Here is a 26,999-nt window from a genome sequence, read left to right as displayed (position 1 = left end):
CCATCAGGGGATCAGAGGTGGAGAGGGTCAATATCGTTAGATTCCTTGGTGCTATCATTCAGAGGATCTGTCCTGGGACCAGTGCGTAAGTGGCATTACAAAGAAGGCACAGCAGCACCTCTGTCAGCACATCAACTCTGACAAACCTCTGTAGATGCTGACTGGTTGCATCACAACCTGGTATGGAAACACCAATGACCATGGATGGAAAAGCCTACAAAAAGTAATGGATACAGCACAGTCCATCACAGGAAAAGCCCTTCCTACCATCACATCTACAAGGAGAGCTTCCACAAGAAACTAGCAACCATCTTGAAGGACCCTCACTACCCAGACCATGTTCTTTTCTCACTGCAGCCATGGGGAAGATGGGACACACAACTTATGGACTCACTGTTCAGTATTATTATTATTATTAATTTTTAAAAATATTTGTATGTTTTGTCTTCTTTTGCATGTTGGTGGTTTTTCAGTCTTTGCATGTAGTTTTTCATTGATTCTATTGGATCTCTTCACTCTACAGTGAATGCCTGCAAGAAAATGAATCTCAGAGAAGTACATGGTGACATATACATTGATAATAAATTTATTTTGCAATTTGATGATTCCTTAATCATCTATATATTTCTTCCTCTTCTTTTCCTTTGGGAAAACATAGAAATGTGGCATTCACCATGGCATTTGGCATCAAAGTTCCAGCTTTTTAATTATCAGGTTACCGTAATAAAGTATCAGTAGCAAGCTCACAGCAAAGCATTGTCATGTGTTCTATAGTGGGAGAGTCTAGGACCAGTGGGCACAGCTTCAGAACGGAAGGACGTCCCTTTAGAACAGAGATGATGAGGAATTTCTTAGTCAGAAGGTGGTGAAGCTGTGGAATTCATTGCCACAGATGGCTAAGGAGGGCAAGTCATTGGGTATATTTAAAGCAGACATTAATAGGTTCTTGAATAGTAAGGGCACCAAACATTATAGGGAAAATACATGAGAATGATGTTATGAAGGATACTAAATTAGTGATGATGGAATTGTGGAGCAGACTTGATGGGCTGAATGGCTTAAATCTGCTTCCATGTCTTATGGCCTATTAATCAGAATCAGATTCAGGTTTAATAAACTGGCATACGTCGTGAAACTTGTTACGTAGCAGTAGTACACAACAATAAAACTGATAATTAAATTAAGTATATATACATAAAAGAGGGGAATAAACATAGTGCGGTTGTGCTCATTGGTTCAATATCCATTCAGAAATCGGATGGCAGAGGGGAAGAAGCTGTTCCTGAATCACTGAGTGTGTGCCTTCAGGCTCCTGTACCTCCTCCCTGGAGGTAGCAATGCAAAGAGCTGAGTCCTATCATTTTGCTTCTTAACACAAATGCCAGTGTGGACTGGCTGGGTAAAATAACTACACTTGCGTGTGTACTGTACATTTCTATAACGCAGGACCGAAAAAAACCCAAAATGAAACTGAGCCTCAGCCTCTGATATTGCGTGTACTTTGGTTAATTCCGGAATTAACAAATTAGATTTTCACTATGAGTTAAGCAAAGTAAAATCTGACCAAAATTCAGTGGGTTTTTTCTTTTAAATGCGTCTTTCACAATCAAACAACGTCGAGCAATGATGTAAAATTGAAACTTCAAGGTTATTATTATGTGGCTTTCTCTTTATTGTAAAGAATACACACTGGTGGATCCTCATCAGATAATTAGAATTTTCTTTTCATTGCTCAAGGATTATGGTATTGATAAACCGCTAAGGTTATTCCTTGGTGTAATTACTTTCACTGTGTTAACTGACATACTGCATCATTTTCGTGAAGATTTAGAACTTCCCAATAACAAACCACAGAGTACTTTTTGATAAAAATGAAGCACTGTCGCAATTACTAACCTTTCATTGTGACCAGCATCTTTTGATCACGAGTGCAAGCTCTCACAACATATAATACAATAGGTTAGTAAATTAGCCACCAAATGTTGACAGTCATTTTTTTACCATTGCAAATTATTAAACTGGATTTCTGAACAAACACCATAATAAACATGCAAAAGCCCAGTTTAGTAGAAAACGCTTAAGTGGCTCTTTGATCTCTTCCGTGTGGGCACGTGGCCAAGTGGTTAAGGCATTGGACTAGCGATCCGAAGGTCGTGAGTTCGAGCCCCAGCCGAGGCAACGTGTTGTGTCCTTCAGCAAGGCACTTAATCACACAGTGCTCTGCGACGACACTGGTGCCAAGCTTTTGAGGATGTAACTAGTAGAGTGGATAGGGGAGAACCAGTAGATGTGGTATATTTGGATTTTCAAAAGTCTTTTGACAAGGTCCCACACAGGAGATTAGTGTGCAAACTTAAAGCACACGGTATTGGGGGTAAGGTATTGGTGTGGGTGGAGAATTGGTTAGCAGACAGGAAGCAAAGAGTGGGAATAAACGGGACCTTTTCAGAATGGCAGGCGGTGACTAGTGGGGTACCGCAAGGCTCAGTGCTGGGACTCCAGTTGTTTACAATATATATTAATAACTTGGATGAGGGAATTGAAAGCAGCATCTCCAAGTTTGCAGATGACACGAAGCTGGGTGGCAGTGTTAGCTGTGAGGAGGATGCTAAGAGGATGCAGGGTGACTTGGATAGGTTGGGTGAGTGGGCAAATTCATGGCAGATGCAATTTAATGTGGATAAATGTGAAGTTATCCACTTTGGTGGCAAAAATAGGAAAACAGATTATTATCTGAATGATGGCTGATTAGGAAAAGGGGAGGTGCAACGAGACCTGGGTGTCATTATACACCAGTCATTGAAAGTGGGCATGCAGGTACAGTAGGCGGTGAAAAAGGCGAATGGTATGCTGGCATTTATAGCGAGAGGATTCGAGTACAGGAGCAGGGAGGTACTACTGCAGTTGTACAAGGCCTTGGTGAGACCACACCTGGAGTATTGTGTGCAGTTTTGGTCCCCTAATCTGAGGAAAGACATCCTTGCCATAGAGGGAGTACAAAGAAGGTTCACCAGATTGATTCCTGGGATGGCAGGTCTTTCATATGAAGAAAGACTGGATGAACTGGGCTTGTACTCGTTGGAATTTAGAAGATTGAGGGGGGATCTGATTGAAACGTATAAGATCCTAAAGGGATTGGACAGGCTAGATGCAGGAAGATTGTTCCCGATGTAGGGGAGGTCTAGAACGAGGGGTCACAGTTTGAGGATAGAGGGGAAGCCTTTTAGGACCGAGGTTAGGAAAAACTTCTTCACACAGAGAGTGGTGAATCTGTGGAATTCTCTGCCACAGCAAACTGTTGAGGCCAGTTCATTAGCTATGTTTAAAAGGAAATTAGATATGGCCCTTGTGGCTACAGGGGTCAGGGGGTATGGAGGGAAGGCTGGGTTCTGAGTTGGATGATCAGCCATGATCATAATAAATGGCGGTGCAGGCTCGAAGGGCCGAATGGCCTACTCCTGCACCTATTTTCTATGTTTCTATATTCCTGGGATGGTAGGACTTTCATATGAAGAAAGACTGGATGAACTGGGCTTGTACTCGTTGGAATTTAGAAGATTGAGGGGGGAATCTGATTGAAGCGTATAAAATCCTAAAGGGATTGGACAGGCTAGATGCAGGAAGATTGTTCCCGATGTTGGGGAAGTCCAGAACGAGGGGCCACAGTTTGAGGATAGAGGGGAAGCCTTTTAGGACCGAGATTAGGAAAAACTTCTTCACACAGAGAGTGGTGAATCTGTGGAATTCTCTGCCACAGGAAACAGTTGAGGCCAGTTCATTGGCTATATTTAAGAGGGAGTTAGATATGGCCTTTGTGGCTATGGGGGTCATGGGGTATGGAGGGAAGGCTGGGGCGGGGTTCTGAGTTGGATGATCAGCCATGATCATAATAAATGGCGGTGCAGGCTTGAAGGGCCGAATGGCCTACTCCTGCACCTATTTTCTATGTTTCTAAGCTGTATGGGTCCTAATGCCCTTCCCTTGGACAACATTGGACTTTCAGAAAGCCTTTGATAAGGTCCCACAGAGGAGGTTATTGTGCAAAAGTAGAGCAAATAGTATTGGGGGTAGGGTACTGACATGGATAGAAAATTGGTTAGCAGACAGGAAACAAAGAGTAGGGATTAATGGGTCCTTTTCAGAATGGCAGGCAGTGACTAGTGGGGTACCGCAAGGCTCGGTGCTGGGCCCGCAGCTATTTACAATATACATTAATAATTTAGATGAAGGGATTAAAAGTAACATTAGCAAATTTGCAGATGACACAAAGCTGGGTGGCAGTGTGAAATGTGAGGAGGATGTTATGAGAATGCAGGGTGACTTGGACAGGTTGGGTGAATGGGCAGATGCAGTCTAATAAAGTGGATAAATGTGAGGTTATCCACTTTGGTAGCAAGAACAGGAAGGCAGATACTATCTGAATGGTGTCAAGTTAGGAAAAGGAGAAGTACAACAAGATCTAGGTGTCCTTGTTCATCAGTCACTGAAAGTAAGCATGCAGGTACAGCAGGCAGTGAAGAAAGCTAATGGCATGCTGGCCTTCAGAACCAGGGGAATTGAGTATAGGAGCAAAGAGGTCCTTCTGCAGTTATACAGGGCCCTGGTGAGACCACAGCTGGAATATTGTGTACAGTTTTGGTCTCCAAATTTGAGGAAGGACATTCTAGCTATTGAAGGAGTGCAGCATAGGTTCACAAGGTTAATTCCCGGGACTGTCATATGTTGAAAGATTGGAGCAACTGGGGTTGCATACACTAGAATTCAGAAGGATGAGAGGAGATCTGATTGAAACATATAAGATTATTAAGGGATTGGACACGCTAGAGGCAGGAAACATGTTCCCGATGTTGGGGGAGTCCAGAACCAGAGGCCACAGTTTAAGAATAAGGGGTAGACAATTTAGAACGGCGTTGAGGAAAAACTTTTTCACACAGAAGGTTGTGGTTCTGTGGAATGCTCTGCCTCAGAAGGCAGTGGAGGCCAATTCCCTGGATTCTTTCAAGAAAGAGTTAGATAGAGCTCTTAAAGATAGTGGAGTGGAGTGAAGGGATATAGGGAGAAGGCAGGAACGGGGTACTGATTGCGGATAATCAGCCATGATCACAGTGAATGGTGGTGCTGGCTCGAAGGGCTGAATGGCCTACTCCTGCAGCTATTGTCTATTGTCTATTGGTGTCGTGGAGTGGGGAGACTTGCAGCATGGGCAACTGCTTGTCTTCCATACAACCTTGCCCAGTCCTGCACCCTGGAGAGTGAAGACTTTCCAGGCGCAGATCCATGGTCTCGCAAGACTAATGGATGCCTTCAATCTCCTAGACAGAGCTTGGCATTCCTGTCCTATCTGGCCTATTCAGAGCCTGTCTTGCACCAAGACAGATCCCTGATGTATTCTGGTGTAACAATTAAAACTCATACACAGGTCTATGCACATTGACCATGTGTCAAATTCAATGGTGGATACAGTCCAGTCCATTACAGGCAAAGCCTTCCCCACCAGTGAGCATATCTACAAACCCCATTTCCAGAAAAGTTGGGATATTTTCCAAAATGCAATAAAAACAAAAATCTGTGATATGTTAATTCACGTGAACCTTTATTTAACTGACAAAAGTACAAAGATTTTCAATCGTTTTACTGACCAACTTAATTGTATTTTGTAAATATACACAAATTTAGAATTTGATGGCTGCAACACACTCAACAAAAGTTGGGACAGTTAAAATAAGATTAAAAAGTGCACAGAATATTCAAGTAACACCAGTTTGGAAGACTCCACATTAAGCAGGCTAATTGGTAGCAGGTGAGATATCATGACTGGGTATAAAAGTAGCGTCCATCAAAGGCTCAGTCTTTGCAAGCAAGGATGGGTCGTGGCTCACCCCTTTGTGCCAAAATTCGTGACAGAATTGTTAGTCAGTTCAAAAGGAACATTTCGCAACGCAATTTAGGTCTTCCAACATCTACAGTACATAATATTGTGAAAAGATTCAGAGAATTCAGAGACACCTCAGTGCGTAAAGGGCAAAGTCGGAAACCACTGTTGAATGTGCGTGATCTTCGAGCCCTCAGGCAGCACTGCCTAAGAAACCGTCATGCTACTGTGACAATTATAGCCACCTGGGCTCGGGAGTACTTCAGAAAACCATTGTCACTCAACACAGTCCGTCGCTGCATCCAGAAATGCAACTTGAAACTGTATTACGCAAGGAGGAAGCCATACAGCAACTCTATGCAGAAACGCCGGCGAGTTCTCTGGGCCCGAGCTCATCTCAGATGGACTGAAAGACTGTGGAACCATGTGCTGTGGTCAGATGAGTCCACATTTCAGCTAGTTTTCAGAAAAAACGGGCGTCGAGTTCTCCGTGCCAAAGATGAAAATGACCATCCAGATTGTTATCAGCAGAAGGTGCAAAAGCCAGCATCTGTGATGGTATGGGGGTGCATCAGTGCCCACGGCATGGGTGAGTTGCACGTATGTGAAGGTACCATTGACTCTGAGGCGTGTATTTGGATTTTAGAGAGACATATGTTGCCATCAAGGCGACGTCTCTTCCCGGGACATCCATGCTTATTTCAGCAGGACAATGCCAGACCACATTCTGCATGGGCTAAACAGCATGGCTTTGTAGACACAGAGTGTGTGTGCTTGACTGGCCTGCTGCCAGTCCAGATCTATCTCCTATTGAAAATGTATGGCGCATCATGAAGAGGAGAATCAGACAACGGAGACCACGGACTGTTGAGCAGCTGAAGTCTTATATCAAGCAAGAATGGACAAAATTTCCAATTGCAAATCTACCACAATTAGTATCCTCAATTCCAAAACGATTAAAGAGTGTTATTAAAAGGAAAGGTGATGTAACACAATGGTAAACATGCCTCTGTCCCAACTTTTGTTGAGTGTGTTGCAGCCATCAAATTCTAAATTTATGTATGTTTACAAAATACAATTAAGTTGGTCAGTAATACTATTGAAAATCTTTTCTTTGTACTTTTGTCAGTTAAATAAAGGTTTACATGAATTAACATATCACAGATTTTTGTTTTTATTGCATTTTGGAAAATATCCTAACTTTTCTGGAAATGGGGTTTTTACATGGAGTGCTGTCGCAGGAAAGCAGCATCCATCACAAGGACCCCCACCATCCAGGCTATGGTCTCTTCTCACTTCTACTCACTGTCAACCAGTGAATCTCCTGCCAGTAGTATTAAGTTACTGGAAAGAAATTCTAGGGATGGAATTTATGAGCATTCGGAAAACCATGACCTAATTAGGGAGAGCCAGCATGGATTTGTGCATGGCAAGTCGTGCACTGAGTTTTTTGACAAGATGACAAAGGTGACTGATGAAGGTAGGTTGTGGATGTTGTCAACTTGGATTTTAGTAAGGCACTTTTCAGAAGATTAAGACGCATGACCTGGATGAAAATGTAAATGGGTGAGTTAAGTTTACAGAAGATACAAAGATTGTTGGCATTGTGGATAGCATAGAAGACTGACAAAGAATAGAGTGGGATATGTAGTAGATCAGTTGCAGATATGGGCCAAGAAATAGCAAATGAAGTTTAACCTGGCCAAAAGTGAAGTTTTGTCTCTTGGTAGGTCAAATGTGAGAGAAAAAGGGATCTTGGAATCCAAGTTCATAGCTCCCTGTAAGTGACTACACAGGTTGATAGGATGGTTAAGAAGGCACATGGCATGCTTGCATTTATTAATCGAGGCAGAGCTCAAAAGCCAGGAAGTTATGTTGCAGCATTATAAAACTCTGGTTAGGTCGCATCTGGAGCATTGTGCACAGTTCTGGTCACCCCATTTTAGGAAGGATGTTGAGGTTTTGGAGAGGGTGCCTTGAGGTTTACCAGGATTTGGATGCAATATCCTATCATGAAAGACTAGATAAACTTGGGTTGTTTTCGCTGGAGCACCTGAGGCTGACGGGAGATCTGACAGAGGTTTACAAGATAATGAGAGGTATAGATAGAGTGGACAGAGAGTATCTGTTTCCCAGAGTTGAAATGTCTACTACCAGAGGGCATGGGTTGAAGGTGAAAGGGGGTAGGTTCAAGAGGATGTCATGGGTAAGTTTTTTCACTCAGTCGTGGATGCCTTGAATGTGCTGCCTGGTATGGGGGTAGAGGCAAATACATTAGAGACTTTAGATAGGGACATGGATGTAAGGAAGATAGAGGGATAGGGACATGGTGCAGGTAGGAGAGATTAGTGTTTGGGTGTTTTTGATTTGCTTTTTAGCTGGGTTGGCATAACACTGTGGGCTGTACTCTTCTATGTTCTAAAATCATGACCAAAATGGAAGGACTTCTGAAGATTAAGAATGAAAGAAAATGCAGAAAATAACCTGTGAGAAGATTCAGAATGTGGTTCTAGTTATCTATCCAATTATTTATTTAACTAAATTTTATTTTATCTGCACAACTTGCTTTCTTTTGCATATTAGTTGGTTGTCAGTCTTTGTTTATGAACGAGAGAAAATCTGCAGATGCTGGAAATCTGAGCAACATGTACAAAATATTGGGGGAACTCAGCAGGGCAGGCAGCATCTATGGAAAAAAGTACAGTTGATGTTTTGGGCTGAAGCCCATTGGCAGGACTGCTGAAGTCTTTGTTTACGTATATTTTCATTAATCCAATTGTATTTATTTTTGTTTAAATGGCTGCAAGAAAATTAATCTCAAGGAAGTACATGGGTGGATCGAAGGTCGGTGTTCCGACAGACCAGTGAGTCATGGGAGCTGGAAGATCTTTGGCTGTGTGTCCAGAGACCTGAGATCTTTGGGAAAAAGACATGCAACTGACTTTTAATATCGTAAACCAGCAAGTTGTAAGTCTCCCCTCTCGCTGTGAAATGGAGACATCTCTTTGTCCCTTATTAGGGAGAGAGAGAACCTGTGGTATGTTGAATACCAGGCGAAATGCAAAGTCTTTGGAGTACTGCAAGTCGGTGACTTTACTGTTGCTTTTGCTGCACGCTTGAGTGCTCGGTGACGGGTGCCAGTGCTTCTTTTCGCCAGTCGGGAGATGGGGGCTTGTTGCTTGTTGCCGCTTATGCACTGGAGGGAGGGGAGCTGGGGGGACCTTGGGGTTCTAACATTTAACTGTCATTCATTCTTTGGGGCACCCCTATTTTCGTGGATGGGTGCAAAGAAAAAGCATTTCAGGATGTATATTGTATACATTTCTCTGGCATTAAATGTACCTTTGAAACCTTTGAATTTACTTCAACTTTGAAAGAGGGGCATTAGTGTACATACACCCATCCATACGGAGCAAAGCACGAGGATGGGGGGGGGGAGGATAAAGAATGTAGCACATACCTGGAGCTGGAAAAAGGCACGTGCTCATGTTTTGGAGATCAACTATATACATTAATAATGTCAGCTGTAGCATGGAAGGTAAAAGACATAATTCTGGCTGAAATTTGCTCAAAGCTTTCATTCTGGAGAAATAGAAATTCATTTTTTTTCATTAGCTTCCAATGCATTCCATTGCAAATCACAGAAATAATAGCAGTGTTTCAAGAATCCAGCCAGTATGCATTCACTTTTCTAGTAGTTCATTGTTCATTCATCCGAGCTGAGCAGCACAGCAGCATAGCAGTAAGTGTAGCACTATTACGTCACCAGAGACCAGGATTCAACTTCACCGCTGTCTGCAAGGAGCTGGTACACTCTCCCTGTGACCATGTGCGTGTCCTCCCGCATTCCAAAGACGTACAGGTAAGTTAATTGGTCACATCGCTGTAACTGGGCGGCATGAGCTTGTGAGGCTGGGAGGTCCTTTTACTATGCTTCATCTCTAAATAAAAAACTTACCCAAAATAGCTCAGAAGTAGCACACCAATGAGGTTGGGTAACCATATTGAGCATTACAGAAGTCCACACAGCTTTGTAACCAGGTGATTGATTTCACCTTTTGTAAACTTCTTTAAAAATAATTAGATGAATTAATGTAAGCCAAAAGTTGTAGATCAATCATTTGTACTTTTTAAACAAACTCATGTGTTTTTCACAGTATGTGGTGGTTTGTCCCCACTTACTGGCAGAAGGTGGTATAGCAGCTACATATACTTGTGATATAATTGTGCAACCATTGATTGGTTTATTTAATCTAAGGAATTTTCTCTTATCTCGACTATAAAGGTGATGGATTTCTCAGAGGCTCCATCTTTTTCTCTTTACTTTATCTTTGCCTTCTTTGCTTTTTGTGCTTTGCTTCTCAGCTCTTAACTTATTTTGCTTAGTATTTGTATGTTTGTTTGTTCTTTAAAATAAACGATCGTTAAGAATTAAGGCAGCTCAACATTCTTGACCTCCGGAAGAAACCTAAGAATCAGAAAAATAATAGAGATCCAACACACCTATGTGAAAAGTTTGCAAATACTAGTCATAAAATATTATTTTATAAACATTTCAAAGTACTTCACAGCAATACTTTGATAATTCAGAATGAAGTCTGAATTAGTTGTTTGATTGGTACAATTATTATCGTTGGCCAGATTCAGAGCCTGTTGTGTCTACTTTCTTCAATTTAATTCAAACTGAAAATCTACATCTCTTGTATGATTTTTAAATCATTACTTCTCTGTGATGGAGTCATAAACTTATTTAGACTTCAAATTAGAAGAAAATTTGCAGACTCTTCAGATAGAGAAGCTTGCCATGAACAGTAATTATGGTTTCTTGAAGAGATCCACAATTACAAGTAAAAGAATATGTTACACAGTTACAGTGAAGCAGTTAAAGTTACTCTCTTAGAGGTTCAGTACGATAATCAAAATTGGCACATGCCCTGCTTTGAGTGAGAATTGGAGTTCTTCAAAGATATCAGATGGTTTGTTAAAAATATGATTGTCTCAAAAGAATATATTAATATAGCAAACTAAGCAATTTGCCTTGAATTTTACAAGCACAAGTCCACTCATAAGTGTTTATGGAATTACAGAATCCAGCCTAGAAATTTAACATTCCAGTGCTTTGGTTTGGGCACGATGTATGGCAGCAGAAAGTGAATGATTAATATAAGCTAGAAACATGTCATTCCTACAGTACTGTGCAAACATTTTACGAGCATATATATAGCTAGGGTGCCTAAGACTTTTGCACAGTATTGTATTTGTCAACGAGAAGCAGAAAGCAGTATGTAAATGTAAAGGATGTTGGAAATGGTGAGGGTGGAACGCTGCTCTGGGGGCGTGGGACAGGTGGCAGAGGAGTGCCAGGGGTAGAGGGTGGCATGGGTGCAGACACCCCCAGCCCTAAGACACCAGGCAAGCTCATTTGATTCCAAACAATTGGTTTATTGATCACTACAGAATGTCTCTCTGGTGCTTCCTGCTCCCTCCCCCTTTCCCCTTTTCCCAACCATGATTCCCCTCTCCCTGCCCCTTTCCCACTCTCAGTCCACAATAGAGACCTACATCATTTGATTCCAAACAATTGGTTTATTGATCATTACAGAATGTCTCTCTGGTGCTTCCTGCTCCCTCCTTTTCCCAAGCATGATGCCCCTCTCCCCACCCCCTCCCCAGAATTGAGATCCACATCAGAACCAGGTTTATCATTATTCACATGTCACAAAATGTTTTTTTTGTGGCAGCAGTATAGTGCAATACATAAAATTACTACTGCACTGCACAAAAGTTTTAAGCTCCCGAGCTATATACAATATATGTGCCTCAATATGCACAGTACTGCATATTGATAAAAATCCACCATACAGCCCCATATCTGAAGGAGACAGGCTACTTACTTGCACTGGCAAAGGGTCTGTCTCTTGTTTGAGACTTTCTCTGAAGAAAGGATTTGATGGGGGAGCTGGCTGCATCCATTTAAACCAGGACAACTTCTTGGTTCACAAGCTCTTGGTCCTCACTTACCCGAGCTGTGCTATGATACAAGCGAGTGCCAAAATGTCCACCATGCTTCGCCAGCGAATTGCCTTTTGATCGTTCAGCTTGGCTGCTCAATTGAAATGAAGCCAAGGTCCAATTACAGGGGTGACTCACTCCTCCTCATCTGGATGCAGAAACTGCTAAAGAGAGCTAATTAATACTGCTTAAGTCACACAGTAAAGAACAGGTATCCTCATGGCAGTAGTGTGGGCACTTGGCACAGAGAGAGACATTTAGATCAGAAGTTTTAACCCAATAGGTATGCAAAAAATGGAAGAAAGCTTTTCTATCCAAATGAAGTATTCCAAAATTGTTTGAAAATTATTCAGTAAACCAATATTCAAATTATTTTATACACCGAAATATAAATATAAATACTAATGCAATGTATGCAAATATTTTGGTAAAATTTTAAAGTTCTTAATTTGGTGCTTCCAAATAGTGTATAAAGCTGAACTACATATGTTGTTTGGATTTAAAACTGCAAGCTATGCAAATGGAATGACAGATATATGCATTCTTATTTAGAGTTCTATACACCTATTCAAGTAAACATGGGAAACTTATTTTACTGATTAGAGTTGTTTTTGGCTGTAGGCCCTTTATTCATCTGATGTGCAGGATTTCAGAATTTTGCACAATATAGGGCCATTGTGAACTATAAACACAAGTGTTTCTGTAGATTCTGGAATTCCATGACGGCACACTTAAAATGCTGGAGGAACTCAGCAGGTCAGATGGCATCTGTGCAAATGAATAAGCAGTCAACGTTTCGGGCCGAGATCATGATGAGTCCCGATGAAGGGTCTCAGCCTGAAATGCCGACCGTTTATTCAACAGGCTGGGTTCCTCCAGCAATTTTTGTGTTTCACTTATTGTGAATTAGTTAAGTAACATAGGACATGAGTCATATTCTCTTTTATGTCAGTTAACAAACTTATTTCCTCATGATACTTTCAGACAACATTGCTTGAAGCACTGTTTGTACCTTCTTTTGAAAAGATGCAGTCCAATACTAGAAGCTGAAATTGGAGCTTAGCTGTAAAAATAGATTATCCTTAACCTGATCTAAGGCACAACATCAGATTTCTTAACTGATATTGAAGAAAATGAAAAACTTCTAAACTTTATTTTTCTTTGTGAATGCTATTGTAGTCCTCCAAGGACTAATTTTTTAGATTAATAACAGCAAACATGACCAAAACCACAGCCCTCATCCCTAAATGCATATACAACCCACCTTCACACAAAACTATTTTTTTAAAGTAGCTTCTTTCTCTTTCTCCCCTTTGTAATCCTTCCCCTCCCGTGTGCCAATCTTATTTTTCTTGTAATATTATCTCATGCTGGTGCACAAGTTCTACAAAAGCCAGCAGAACACTAGTAACCTGCACACACTGGCATTCTTCATGTGGCAGGTTAGTCTGAGTTACGTGGGAAGGGACTGACGTTGGACGGAGTATTAATCTCACTCAGTTCCCACACACATATTTCTTTCCTCCACTGGCTGCAGGAGTGAGATTTATCTCCCTTGTCCCAAGTTCAAGGAGGCCAAATATACCATCCTTGGTGTACTCCCGACTGGCAGGGAAACCAGACCAAGGATTCTGGTCTAGTCAGTATGGTACCATGCCATCCTTGAGAATTTATTCACAAATGAAGTGTTTCCAAATGAAAAAGCCAATAAGAATGTTTCTCTAGTTATAAACAACCGAGTAAAAGAATATACAAGGTCAAAGCAAAAATCATAATTTTTGAAGACTATGGAAAAGGGTCTTGCTAAAATGTACACAAATTAATACAAGATTGGTTATTGTTTTGAATTCTAACAGATGGCTGCACAAATTGCCTCCATTAATTTTGCTGAGGTAATTTAAACTTTCAATTGACAATCAATATCCCCCTACTCAGTTAAGTAATGAATATCACAATTTATCCCAACCAGGGAAAAAAAAGGTTTGTCCTATAAAAAAACATTCAAAATAAGCCAGTCTTTCAAATAAATACATATGTATATACAGCTGTTGTTTTACAGAAGTTGTTGAATTTTTTTCCACATAAAATCTGCAAATACTTAATTTCTTGCATTAAGGAAAATAAAGTGAAATATAGAAATATAGTTTTGTTTGATCACAGCATATTGGAATAACTGAAAAGGAAAACTAATCCCAATAGTTTGATGCAGATACATTTCTGAAGTTCTTTAGAACAGGGGTCCCCAACCTTTTTTGCAACACGGACCGGTTTCTTATTGACAATATTCTTGCGGACCGGCCGACCCAGTGGGGGGGGGTACGGTTGCCAACGGACAAGAGTAGCAGTCAAATACGTTGTGTTTACCCCGAGAAAGACTACAATGACCATGAAGCCTTGCACGGGCACCAGTGCACATGCGTGTACGTGCCCATTCTTTTCTACAAATCGTTTTTGGCGATTCTGTTCGGGGGGGGGGTAAGTGTTAATCACAACCGGAATATAGGTGATAAGTGGCTAATACACTCAATTTAGTTTCTAAAAAGGTTTATCTAACAAATTTAATATTAAACACACACCGCATATTTTCCTCGCATGAATATAGTTATGTCAGTTATTAGGGGAGGACAGGGGAGCTTGAAGTAAGTGTTGAAGAAACTTCCAGTATAAGTGGTAGAGGCAGGTTCGATATTATCATTTAAAGAAAAATTGGATAGCTATTGGACAGGAAAGGAATGGAGGGTTATGGGCTGAGTGCAGGTCGGTGGGACTAGGTGAGAGTAACGTTCAGCACGGACTAGAAGGGCAGAGATGGCCTGTTTCCATGCTGTAATTGTTATATGGTTATATAAGTCACTTATAAGTCAATAGCATCATAACATTTTAAGTAACATTTGGATATTAAACATACAGCATATATTCTCCCCATATGAACATATAAAATCATTGCAACACACCAATATCGCTGAATCAGTGGGAGCCCTGGGCTGAATACTTGTTTCCCTGCAACAAGACATCGAGGGGTGATGGGAGATAGCGATACTCCAAGGGGGTTCCTTATGTCCAGTCTATTCCACATTTTAGTTTTCGTTGCATTCATTGCAGAGATATGTTGGAAATGGAATCAACGTTTTCAGTGCTTTCGTGGCTATCTCAGGATATGCAGCTTTGACTTTGCCGGCAGAGATGTTATGTCAAAAATACTTTTCAGCCCATCGTCATTTGCAAGCTCGAGCAGTTGATCTCCTTCCCGTGTTGACATGGATGACGCGCGGGTAATGACCTCGCATACGTTCAAGCTCAGCAGTGCACGTGACAGGGAATGAGGAAAGGTGCAGCTGACTCATATCGGCAAATCATTTCGTTCCCTCGCGGCCCGGTGGTTGGGGACCGCTGCTCTAGAAGGTTCAATGGCTTGAAGTTTTACTTAACTGTTGAACATGACAGCTGACTATAACGGAATGAATGAATACATTTAAACAGAACAACACCGACCGGCTTTCTTTCCACCCAAACAAGTAAGACAAGCTGCTCAGAGGAGTTCTTATCTGATTGTTTAATCCAGCTTATATACATCCTTCAAAAAGGATACCATCTCTAACAAAAATACTTGCTTTGAAACTGTGGTTGTAACTTGCAGATTTATAATGACCTATCTCCCGTAAGAATGAGCAAGTGTGGCTGAGCAGCTAATCGCAAGGTTCTGCTCAGGCGGCATCTACCAAAAGCAATTGACATTTCACTTATGTCACATTAACAAATCCTTTGTGGGTCCTCTGCCAATGCTAATTCAGAGAATGTAAACAATTACAGTACTGTTATAACTCCACCTGGCCGGCTGCATGACTCCCAGAAGCACGTCCATGCTCCATGCTAATAAAAAAAAATAAAGTGCAATTTATCCAACTTTTTGCCTTCAATCAAGTATGTTACCGACATACTTTCAAATCAGGTAACTGAAAAAGGAATACCACTCCACTAAAATCCATTATTGTGGGGTGACAAATTATACATCCTCATTTTAAGAAGATTTAGAGCAATGTTCTTTACTGTTTCTACAAATCTGTAATCATCCCTTGAACAAATCCACAATTCTCTTGCAGAGAAGTTTGAGATCAAAGGGAAAAAAACCATACAAGGATGGTTCTGTGATCCAGTATTCCCAGGAAAGGCATCACAGCAAGTTAGCAGGCTGAATGCATTGTGAGTACCGTTCCCTGCACGCTGGATCATCCCTTATACTTCAAGTATTTACTGATTTCTGATTCAGCTTTTAATATAAGTTATGTCCAAGGTAATATATATAAGATTTAAAACTTAAGGTTGTATAACAGATCAGAAAATTACTGCTGTGGAGTAGCATCGAAGACAGCTATCAAGATACTGCTGTTTTCAGTTTAAAAAAAAATTTTGTTTCTTCTATAAATAAATTGTTTCTCCTTCTTCAGGAGGAACTGTGCAATATGCGATTGGAACAGCCTTGCTGAATGCACTCTATTTGATTTTACATTACAAACACCTCAGAGATTAATACTGCTGGATACTTCCAGAACTTTCCAAAATATCCAGCCACAGATTCTTTTTTTTTAATTAGCATAGAGCTCTGGACAGCTACAGTTACTGCAGATCTGTCTCAATTAAAGGATATTATAGATAGCATCTGGTGACCGAAGGAAAATACTGCTTGCCTCCAAGGCACATTAGCATCCAGCATTGTGAGCAATCAAGTCCATAACAGGTAAGAATGATCAGTGGGGCCTAACAATCGAGTTGTTTTGGTTTAGTTATTCCTTTCCCTTCTTGTAACATCTTAACTGAATTGCAGTTTCTTACAAATAATTTATTGCCACAATTTCATCAAAAACACCTCTCAAATCTAATTGGTGATTGAACTAAAATATGCATGGAATGAAATTAAATACTAACCTATAAAAAAAAATCAACTAAAGACAACGCTTGTCTGATGTACAAGGCTGCAATGGAGATGCACAGAAATCCACTTCCAGAACACAACAGAGAGGCCCGAACACTGAGTTAAGTTATCCAAACAGGTCATCTTCCAATAAAATCAGTCTTCATGTGACTAAGCAATAGTCTCGGGCACGTAGCATAGATACAAGGGCCCACGCAATCCATTCCCTCAGGATGTGCCCTGCCGCTTCTGCTGCTGGGCTCTTATGTATTCTAGCCGTTTCTTACATTCTTGATAGTATGTAGATAAACTTTTGTTTTCTTCCAAGAGTTTCTTATGTTCTTGAACCAGTCGGGAGGTATTCTGTTGATCTTTTTCATCCTGGTCCAGTTCTGCTATTAATTCTTGTCTGGAATTTAGAATCAAAATTTAAAAAGTTACAGAACTTTGCACATTAACACCATACAAATATGTATCCTGAATCAGCGAGGGAGGATGCAGATGCAATTTACTAGAATAATATCAGGGAATGTCTGGTAAAAAATTCCCTCCCACTCCCCTCTTCTATTCTCCAGTCTGACCTGTTACCTGCCTATCACCTCCACTGGGTCCCCTCTTCCTTCCCTTTGTCCTATGGTCCACTCTAGTCTCCTATCAGATTCATTCTTCTACAGCTCTTTACCTTTCCCACTCACCTGGTTTCACCTATCGCCTTCAAGCTAACCTCCTTCCCCGCCCCCCCCCCACCTTCTTATTCTGGCATCTTCATCCTTCTTTCTCAGTCCTGAAGAAATGTTTTGGCCCAAAATGTTGACTATTTATTTACTTTCATAGATGCAGCCTGACCTGCTGAGTTCTTCAGTGTTTTGTGTGTGTCTGTGTTGCTCGGGATTTCCAATATCTGCAGACTTCCTCGAGTTTATTATTAGGGAGTAAATTCTAGCGTTTCGAGTCCAGCAGTAAGTACAGCAGCCAAAAGTATTGAAGAGGTCCAGTTAGCACAAATACACTACTGGATGGTGGGATGGAGATACATCTCTACCAAAGGAAGTGTAAGATGCTTCTTCCCTCCGCTACCTGCAGGTCACCCTTGACAAGGTGAAGCACCTGCTTATCCCCCCGATCAGGATCATGTAAAGCCATGGGAGCAGGTGGTGGATGGTCCTATGAGCAGCTGGTGCATATCGAAAGTCCTGGTTAACTGACCACTGAAACGAGGCAGGCAGTCTCTGAAGAGTATTGATAATGGCTGGGATCACTTGTCTTGTAAAGACACTGCCCAGAAGAAGGCAATGGCAAAACACTTCTATAGAAAAATAATCGCCAAAACCATCATGGTCATGGAAAGACTATGATCACCCACGTCATACAATACGGCACATAACTAACAAACAATACTACACTACAAATTCACAGAGGATGGAGGCAAAGACTTAGAAACATTCAAGATCCAAGAGAAGAATTTTAGAAATCAAGGTTTTCAACTAAAAGTGAGATCAGGGTGAAGAACAAACAGAACTTGCAGCAAGTTAGGACACAGATGGAAACAAGATGATTTCAATGTCGTTTTCAGCCTAGCTTTCTCCCACGTGAAATGTCACTGTCCTCCCCTCATCTCTTCCTTCTCTCTCTTTAGAGGGATACCGCAAGGAAGCAATGCCTTCCAGCCCACCGAGTCTGAGCTGACCATTTCATTAATCCTACAATAATTCCATTTTAATCACCCCACACGCTAATCAGCTATTCCAACTCACCTCACACTAGAAGCAATTCAGTTTCAGGATGAAACACTGACTGTTTATTCCTGTCTGTATCTGCAGCTGGAATTCTTCCACCACTGAGCGTGCATTGCTCAAGATTTCCAGCATCTGCAGCATCTCATTTATAATAATTACAGCATCTTGTTGACATTGATTACAAAAACAACTAACTGTGTTTTGTTAAATACTTTGTGCCTTATCAACCTTTCCAACAACTTCATGAGTGTCAAATTCTTAAGATTGATACAATCCACTTATTTGCCATTACTGTTTTTCCCAGTTCTCCTTGCCTTCTAGGGTAAAATTCTTCTAAGCTTCTCACTTGGCCCAGCCCAGAACTCATATCTTTCTCTAGTTTCTTCATTTGTCCCATTGATCAGGATGTTGGGGAAAAATTTCACAGCTCTTCTTTGTCTACATTCCTGGGTCAACACAACTGTGGGAACACCACTACTGTGGGTGAGGTGAAGGCCCAAGGACAGGGTGCAAGTCTTCTTTCACAATTGCTGTCCTTGCTCTTGGTGAGAGGTTATGTGTTAGAAGGTTGCTATTGATGTAAATTTGATGAATTCTATAAATACTACCTGTTGACAATGTATAGTAAAATAACAGTTTACAAAATAATGCTGGGATAGATAATGAATCTGGTGTTTAGGATTTCACCCAAATTATCTGCATGGACCTAGACAACATCAAGACTTTTGAGTATCGCCAAGCCTCTTCAAGGACACTTGATCTCTTATTCTCGCATTGATTATATAATTATTATAATTTCTATTTCTACTCTTTTTTTTGTATTTACATAACTTATTGTCTTTTGCATGATGGTTGTCCACCCTGTTGGTGCAGTCTTTCATTGACTCTATTATGGTTTTGGAGTTATTAGGTATGCCTGCAAAAAATGAATCTTAGGGTTGTATATGGTGACTTCGATAATAAATTTACTTTGAACTTTAAGCCTACAGTTGTACGGCTATTGCAACTGGACATCTATGTGAATTTTCTAGATGAGATTCACCTCAGTATTAACCACCAAACATCTAAACTTGGGCCCCTGTATTGCCCTCTGCAACTCAATCCTTGACTTCCTCTTTGGGAGACCACAGTCAGTGTGTATTGGTGATAACATCTCCTCGCTGCTGCACCACAAGAATGCGTGCTTAGCCCACTGCTCTACTCTCTCCACATTCAAGACTGTGTGGCAAAAACACCATCAATGAATTTGCTGACGCCACCACAGTTCTTGGTGACATCTCAGATAGTGACGAGGAGTGAAATAGATCAGCTGGTTGATTGGTGTCACAACAACCACCTGGCATTTAACATCAGCAAGACCGAAGAATTGCTTGTGGACTTCAGGAAGGGGAAAAAAATCAGAAAACACACACCAGTCCTCATTGAGGGACAAACTTCAAGTCCTTAGGTGTCAACATCTCAGAGAATTACGAAGAAGGCATACCAACGCCTACACTTCAATAGGAGTTCGCGAAGGTTTGGTATGGCACCAAAGACTAATCTTCCAAGAGAACCACAACCCTATTGTGGTTTGGAGGCTTGCGTGCCTCAGTGACCCAGGGAGCTATGTTGGCTGGAGTCAGGGCTTTATGCTTTGTTTCTTGGTAGGGTCACCCATGCCAAACAGGTCAGAGGTAGAGGCCAGACTAAGAGTGGTCCACTGATCATATAACCATATAACAATTACAGCACAGAAACAGGCTATCTTGACCCTTCTAGTCCGTGCCGAGCACTTAATCTCACCTAGTCCCACCAACCTTCACTCAGCCCATAACCCTCCATTCCCTTCCTGTCCATACAGCTATCCAATTTAACTTTAAATGACAACATCGAATCTGCCTCAACCAGTTCTGCTGGAAGTGCGTTCCACACAGCTACCACTCTCTGAGTAAAGAAGTTCCCCCTCATGGTTACCCCTAAATTTTTGCCCCCTAACTTTCAACTCATGTCCTCTTGTTTGAATCTCCCTACTGTCAATGGAAAAAACCTATCCACGTCAACTCTATCTATCCCCCTCATAATTTTAAATACCTCTGTCAAGTCCTCCCTCAACGTTCTACGCTCCAAAGAATAAAGATCCAACTTGTTCAACCTTTCTCTGTAACTTAGGTGATGAAACCCAGGTAACATTCTAGTAAATCTTCTCTGTACTCTCTCAATTTTGTTGACATCTTTCCTATAATTCGGTGACCTGAACTGTACACAATACTCCAAATTTGGCCTCACCAATGTCTTGTACAATTTCAACTCCTATACTCAATGCTCTGATTTATAAAGGCCAGCATACCAAAAGCATTCTTCACTACCCTATCAACATGAGATTCCACCTTCAGGGAACTATGCACCATTATTCCTAGATCCTTCTGCTGTACTGCATTCTTCAGTGCCCTACCACTTACCATGTATGTCCTATTTGGATTAGCCCTACTAAAATGTAGCACATCACATTTATCAGCATTAAACTCCATCTGCCATCTTTCAGCCCACTCTTCTAACTGGCACAAATCTCTCTGCAAGCTTTGAAAACCTACTTCATTATCCACAACTCCACCTATTTTAGTATCATCTGCATACTTACTCATCCAATTTATCACCCCATCATCCATATCATTAATGTATATGACAAACAATGTTGGTCCCAGTACAGATCCCTGAGGCACACCACTAGTCACTGGCCTCCAATCTGACAAACAGTTATCCACCACTACTCTTTGGCGTCTCCCCTCCAGCCACTGCTGGATCCATTTTACTACTTCAGTATTAATACCTATCGATTGAACCTTCCTAAGTAACCTTCTGTGTGGAACCTTGTCAAAGGCCTTACTGAAGTCCATATAGACAATTTCCACCGCTTTACCCTCGTCAACTTTCCCAGTAACCTCTTCAAAAAATTCAAAAAGATTTGTCAAACATGACCTTCCACACACAAATCCATGTTGACTGTTCCTAATCAGACCCTGTCTATCCAGATAATTATATATACCATCTCTGAGCATACCTTCCATCAAATTACCCACCACTGACGTCAAACTCACAGGCCGATAATTGCTAGGTTTACTCTTAGAACCCTTTTTAAACAATGGAACAACATGAGCAATACGCCAATCCTCTGGCATCATTCCCGTTTCTAATGACATTTGAAATATTTCTGTCAGAGCCCCTGCTATTTCTACACTAACTTCCCTCAAGGTCCTAGGGAATATCCTGTCAGGACCCGGAGACTTATCCACTTTTATATTCCTTAAAAGCGCCAATACTCGCTCTTTTTTAATCATCATAGTTTCCATAACTTCCCTATCTGTTTCCCTTACCTTACACAATTCAATATCCTTCTCCTTAGTGAATACCGAAGAAAAGAAATGGTTTAAAATCTCCCCCATCTCTTTGGCTCCACACATAGCTGTCCACTCTGATTCTCTAAGGGACCAATTTTATCCCTCACTATCCTTTTGCTATTTATATAACTGTGGAAACCCTTTGGATTTATTTTCACCTTACTTGCCAAAGCAACCTTGTATCTTCTTTTAGCTTTTCTAATTTCTTTCTTAAGATTCTTTTTACATTCTTCATATTCCTTGAGCACTTCATTTACTCCATGCCGCCTATATTTATTGTAGATACTTCTCTTTTTCCGAACCAAGTTTCCAATATCCTTTGAAAACCATGGCTCTCTCAAACTTTTAACCTTTCCTTTCAACCTAACAGGAACATAAAGATTCTGTACCCTCAAAATTTCACCTTTAAATGACCTCCATTTCTCTATTACATCCTTCCCATAAAACAAATTGTCCCAATCCACTCCTTCTAAGTCTTTTCGCATTTCCTTAAAGTTAGTCTTTCTCCAATCAAAAATCTCAACCCTGGGTCCAGACCGATCCTTCTCCATAATTATATTGAAACTAATGGCACTGTGATCACCGGACCCGAAGTGCTCCCCAACACAAACCTCCGTCACCTGACCTATCTCATTCCCTAACAGGAGATCCAACACTGCCCCTTCTCTAGTTGGTACCTCTATGTATTGCTGCAAAAAACTATCCTGCACACATTTTACAAACTCCAAACCATCTAGCCTTTTTACAGTATGGGCTTCCCAGTCTATGAGTGGAAAATTAAAATCTCCCACAATCACAACCTTGTGCTTACTACAAATATCTGCTATCTCCTTACAAATTTGCTCCTCCATTTCTCGTTCCCCATTAGGTGGTCTATAATACACCCCTTTAAGTGTTACTGCACCTTTCCCATTCCTCAATTCCACCCAAATAGCCTCCCTAGACGAGCCCTCTAATCTATCCTGCCAGAGCACCGCTGTAATATTTTCTCTGACAAGCAATGCAACACCTACCCCTCTTGTCCCTCCGATTCTATCACACCTGAAGCAATGATATCCAGGAACATTTAGTCGCCTATCACACACCTCCTGCAACCATGTTTCACTAATAGCTACAACATCATACTTCCAGGTATCAATCCATGCTCTAAGCTCATCCACCTTTCTTACAATGCTTCTAGCATTAAAATAAATGCATTTAAGAAATTTTCCACCTCTTACTCTCTGTTTATCACCAACGATGCAAACAACTTTACTATCTCCTTTTTCTTCCTTCTTCCCTACATCAGTTCCTACACTCTGGTTCCCCTCCCCCCTTGTATATAGTTCAAATCCACTGGAGCCTCTCTAGCAAACCTCCAGGTTCGAAGGTTCAGCTCAGGGTTAACAACCCTGACTGGTGAAACAAAAATGTTATGGAAACAGCAATGAAGAATCCATCTACATCTGAGTGGGCAAGGACAGAGAGAGATGTAGGACCTTCATTGCTGCCCTAAACAGCAGCATCATTACAGGCAGTAATTACCTGACCAAAGACTCCATGGATGCACAGTGGAGAGCATACTGACAGGCTGCATCATCTCCTGGTATGAAGGTTCTAGAGCACAGGACGTCAGGAGGCACAGCCAGCTCCATCACGGGCATAAACCTGCACACCACTGAGGACATCTTCGAGAGGCAGTGCTTCAAGAAGGTGGCATCCATCACTAAAGACCCACACCAGCCAGGGCATACCCTCGTCTCATTACTATCATCAGGAAAGAAGTATAGGAGCCTGAAGACCTACACTCAATGAATCAGGGAACTGCTTCTTCCCCTCTGCCATCAGATTTCTGAATTATTCCCTTTTTTTCCCACTACTCATTTATTTTGTAATTTATGGTGACTTTTTATGTCTTTTGCACTGTCCAAACAACAAATTTCACGTCATATTCGACAGCGATAAATAACCTGATTCTGATATGAGAGGCCTAGAGATGAGCCCCGATCAGAGTATTCAATATCTCCCTCACTCCTATTGTTTGAATGTTATGGCCGTCTGTCACCTTCTTCTTGAGGCATCCAAGTTAGCTTTGATGCCACCATTCCAAGAACAAAAAAAAACCTGGCAGCCACATGTAACGAGTTTTACCAGCACTCTGTCTCCGAGAGTGGCTCTGTAAAACATGCAGTAGTATCCAACCACGCAATAACAAAAACTTGCTGTTTGATATTATTTTAACTTAATCCTTGTACAAAAAGAAAAATACCAATAACTCTCACTTACTTTCTCTGTAGTAACAATGCTATTTCAGTCTGAACTTTCAGGTATTCCTGAGCCATTTTGCAATGTTGCTCAAATACAGACATGGATTCTTTGGAGTTTGGACATGGAGCTAGTGGCTGCAGGGAAATGTAAACATCACAAATTAAAATTGCCTTCACAAGTTCATCTAAAAACCCCAGTCAGAAAATTAAGTAGGTAGACATCTCAGGGAACAATGAACTTTTATGTCTATAGTAGGATTATATTCAACGTATGTGGTGGAAGAATGGATAAGAACAGGGATAAAAACCTGTAACTGCGTCAGTTCACAGGGAATAATGTGAAAAATACACAAACCAATGTTATGAAAGGGCAAGGATAAACCCATGCATTTTCGAGACCTGTCCCCACTCAATCCATGAACAAAATTATCATCATGAAAGTGGTGAATCTGTGGAATTAATTGTCACAGACTACTGTAGAGGTCAAGTCACTGGGTATATTTAAAATGGAGGTTGATAGATTCCTGATTAGTAAGAGTGTCAAAGGTTACAGGGAGAAGGCAGGAGAATGGGGTTGAGAGGGATAATAAATCACTCGATGGGCCAAATGGCCTAATTCTGCTCCTCCGCCTTATGGTTTTGTGGAAAGTGAAACATCGACTTTCTTCCCAGATAGTACCCTGACTGGCTGAGCACCTCCAAGTGTTTTGTATTCTTATTGCCAAGATAGCAGCTGAGATAAGCACTCAAAGAATTCCCCTTCTCTTCAGTCATCTAAATTTCAAAGTGGACATAAACCACCTAAGAGTGTAAAGCTTTATATTTATGTCACAAGAACATTTATTGAACTGCATATTCACTTCATAAATTACTTTAGAGAATCATTCAGAACATAAGCATAGGGCACCAGAATATTTAGCTTCACAATGCATTAGTGGTTAGTATTTAAAATAATCAATAGCAGTTGTTTTCGATACATAATTACAATCCTACCTGTAACTGGTGATCCAGTGTAAGATATGCCATTGGGATAGAGTTATCAGAACCATTTGTATCTGGAAGATAATTGTTATAGAGTATTAACTCAAATTATTAGGCTACATATATTTCGTTATGTTTATTTATGGGAACTGACTTCAAATCTTGTCAAAGTCCAGCTGTCTGAAGGCAGCTGCTTGCTTAGTCTGGTAAAGAACATCATTTATAAAATAAGCTTCACTGACCAGCTGTTTGTACAAGTGGATTTCAGCTATCTATAGCTCCAACAAGTACAGGGATATTTTTCCTCGTATTCTTTATTATTTAAAGCATTTTGTATTACCGAAGAGATGCGTACATCACAGCAGTGCAACAGGGGTTCTTGATTCACAACTTCCGTGAGGAAACAGAGAATGGATTTTTACTGTCATTGCTTCCTGATCTCAGATAGCAATTTGGAAGCTGTGATGATTACCAACAGAGCAAGGAGTGGGAAGTGAAGGTGATTAAAATATCAGCCTGCACTAGTCTTTGATCAACGTCACTGACATTGTTCTTAGCCCTACTTCAAATGGATCATGACATGTGGGCTTTAAAAATAATTGACAGCAATCAAAGTAAGTAAAAATAGCTGTTAATAATCTTCAATTACTTCTTAAATCATTTCATTACTTCTACCTCAGGGTTGCGGCCTTTCTTCTCTGAACGGCCCTAATTCAAGACCATCTTTTTGGTCCTGTTTGCCACACAGGCCACAAGTTAAAGTTGGCAAATATTGGCCAAGTATCCTTCTCACTGCCACGATTCAGTTATTAAATAAAATTAGAGTCGGATGTTATATACTGGCATGGATTGTGGATTGATTTTCATCAGAAAACAGATGGTAGAGTTTAAAATAATATATAAATGGGTCATTGAGGTTTTAAATGATAGGTACCATTTTATACAATTATGACAGCGATCAGTGAATGGGGCTCATTTCCCACCACTACCTGTAGGTTTGTATGTTCTCCCCAAGATCACATGGATTTCTTCCGGGTGCTCCAGTTTCCTCCCACATTCCAAAGATGTACGAGGTGAGGGTTAATAAGTTATGGGTATTTACCACGTTTGTACCTTGGCACTGGAAGCTTGGCAACACTTGCAGGCTGCCTCCAGTACATCCTCAGACAGTGTTGGTCGTTGATGCAAATGATGCATTTCACTGTATGTTTGGATGTCTCAATGTACATGTGAGTGACAAATAATGCTAATTTTTACCTCTTTCTTCATCTACTCATGGACCAAAAAGGTTCATGAATAGTAAAGGTTTCAACATATTATGATTCATGCACTGTAACAAACACTCTGTCCGTTCAGATAACAATCTGCCTTTTAAGGCCTACTGCCCTTGTATCGAAAAGCCTATAAAAAGTAGAGGATATGATTCAATCCATCACAGGTAAAGCCCTCACCACCACTGAGTACATCTACACGTAGCACTGTCGCAGGAAAACAACTTCATCAAGGGCCTCCACCACCGAGGTCATGCTCTCTTCTCACTGCTGCTATCAGGAAGAAGGTACAAGAGCCACAGGAGTCACATCACAAGGTTCAGGAATAGTTATTACCTCTCAACTATTAAGCTCAAACCAAAGAGGATAAATTCACTCAACTTTACTTGCCTCATCATTGAACTGTGCCCACAACCTATGGATTCACCTTTGACTCTTCATTTCATGTTCTTGATTATTTATTGCTTGCTTGCTTGTTTGTTTGTTTGTTTATTTATTTATTTTTTCTCTTTCTTTTTGTATGCCTCAGGGTTGTACATGATGACATACAGTATATGAACTTTGATAATCAATTTACTTTCACCTATCCTGTCTGAAG

At 40.9% G+C, this 26,999-nt stretch overlaps 1 protein-coding gene across 4 annotated transcripts in view; it reads right to left on the bottom strand.

Moving 5' to 3' along the window:
• Window positions 1-11,580: 11,580 nt before the first annotated feature.
• map3k7 (mitogen-activated protein kinase kinase kinase 7) overlaps window positions 11,581-26,999 on the bottom strand; it is a 167,986-nt gene continuing 152,567 nt past the window's right edge. For 3 of the 4 annotated variants that reach the window (XM_063033250.1, XM_063033257.1, XM_063033277.1), the window contains 3 exons: window positions 25,143-25,204; window positions 24,169-24,284; window positions 11,581-17,202 (listed from right to left, as the gene is read on the bottom strand). In XM_063033250.1, coding sequence (XP_062889320.1) covers window positions 17,022-17,202; window positions 24,169-24,284; window positions 25,143-25,204 — 359 coding nt within the window. In that variant the 3' untranslated portion in view covers window positions 11,581-17,021. The remainder of the gene's footprint in view (window positions 17,203-24,168; window positions 24,285-25,142; window positions 25,205-26,999) is intronic. The other variant, XM_063033268.1, reaches the window with a different exon arrangement.

This window comes from Mobula hypostoma, chromosome 2 (assembly GCF_963921235.1).
Source record: "Mobula hypostoma chromosome 2, sMobHyp1.1, whole genome shotgun sequence".
Lineage (NCBI taxonomy): Eukaryota > Metazoa > Chordata > Chondrichthyes > Myliobatiformes > Myliobatidae > Mobula > Mobula hypostoma.
The sequence above is the reverse complement of the archived record's forward strand: the minus strand, read 5'-3'. Positions and strand labels throughout refer to the sequence as shown.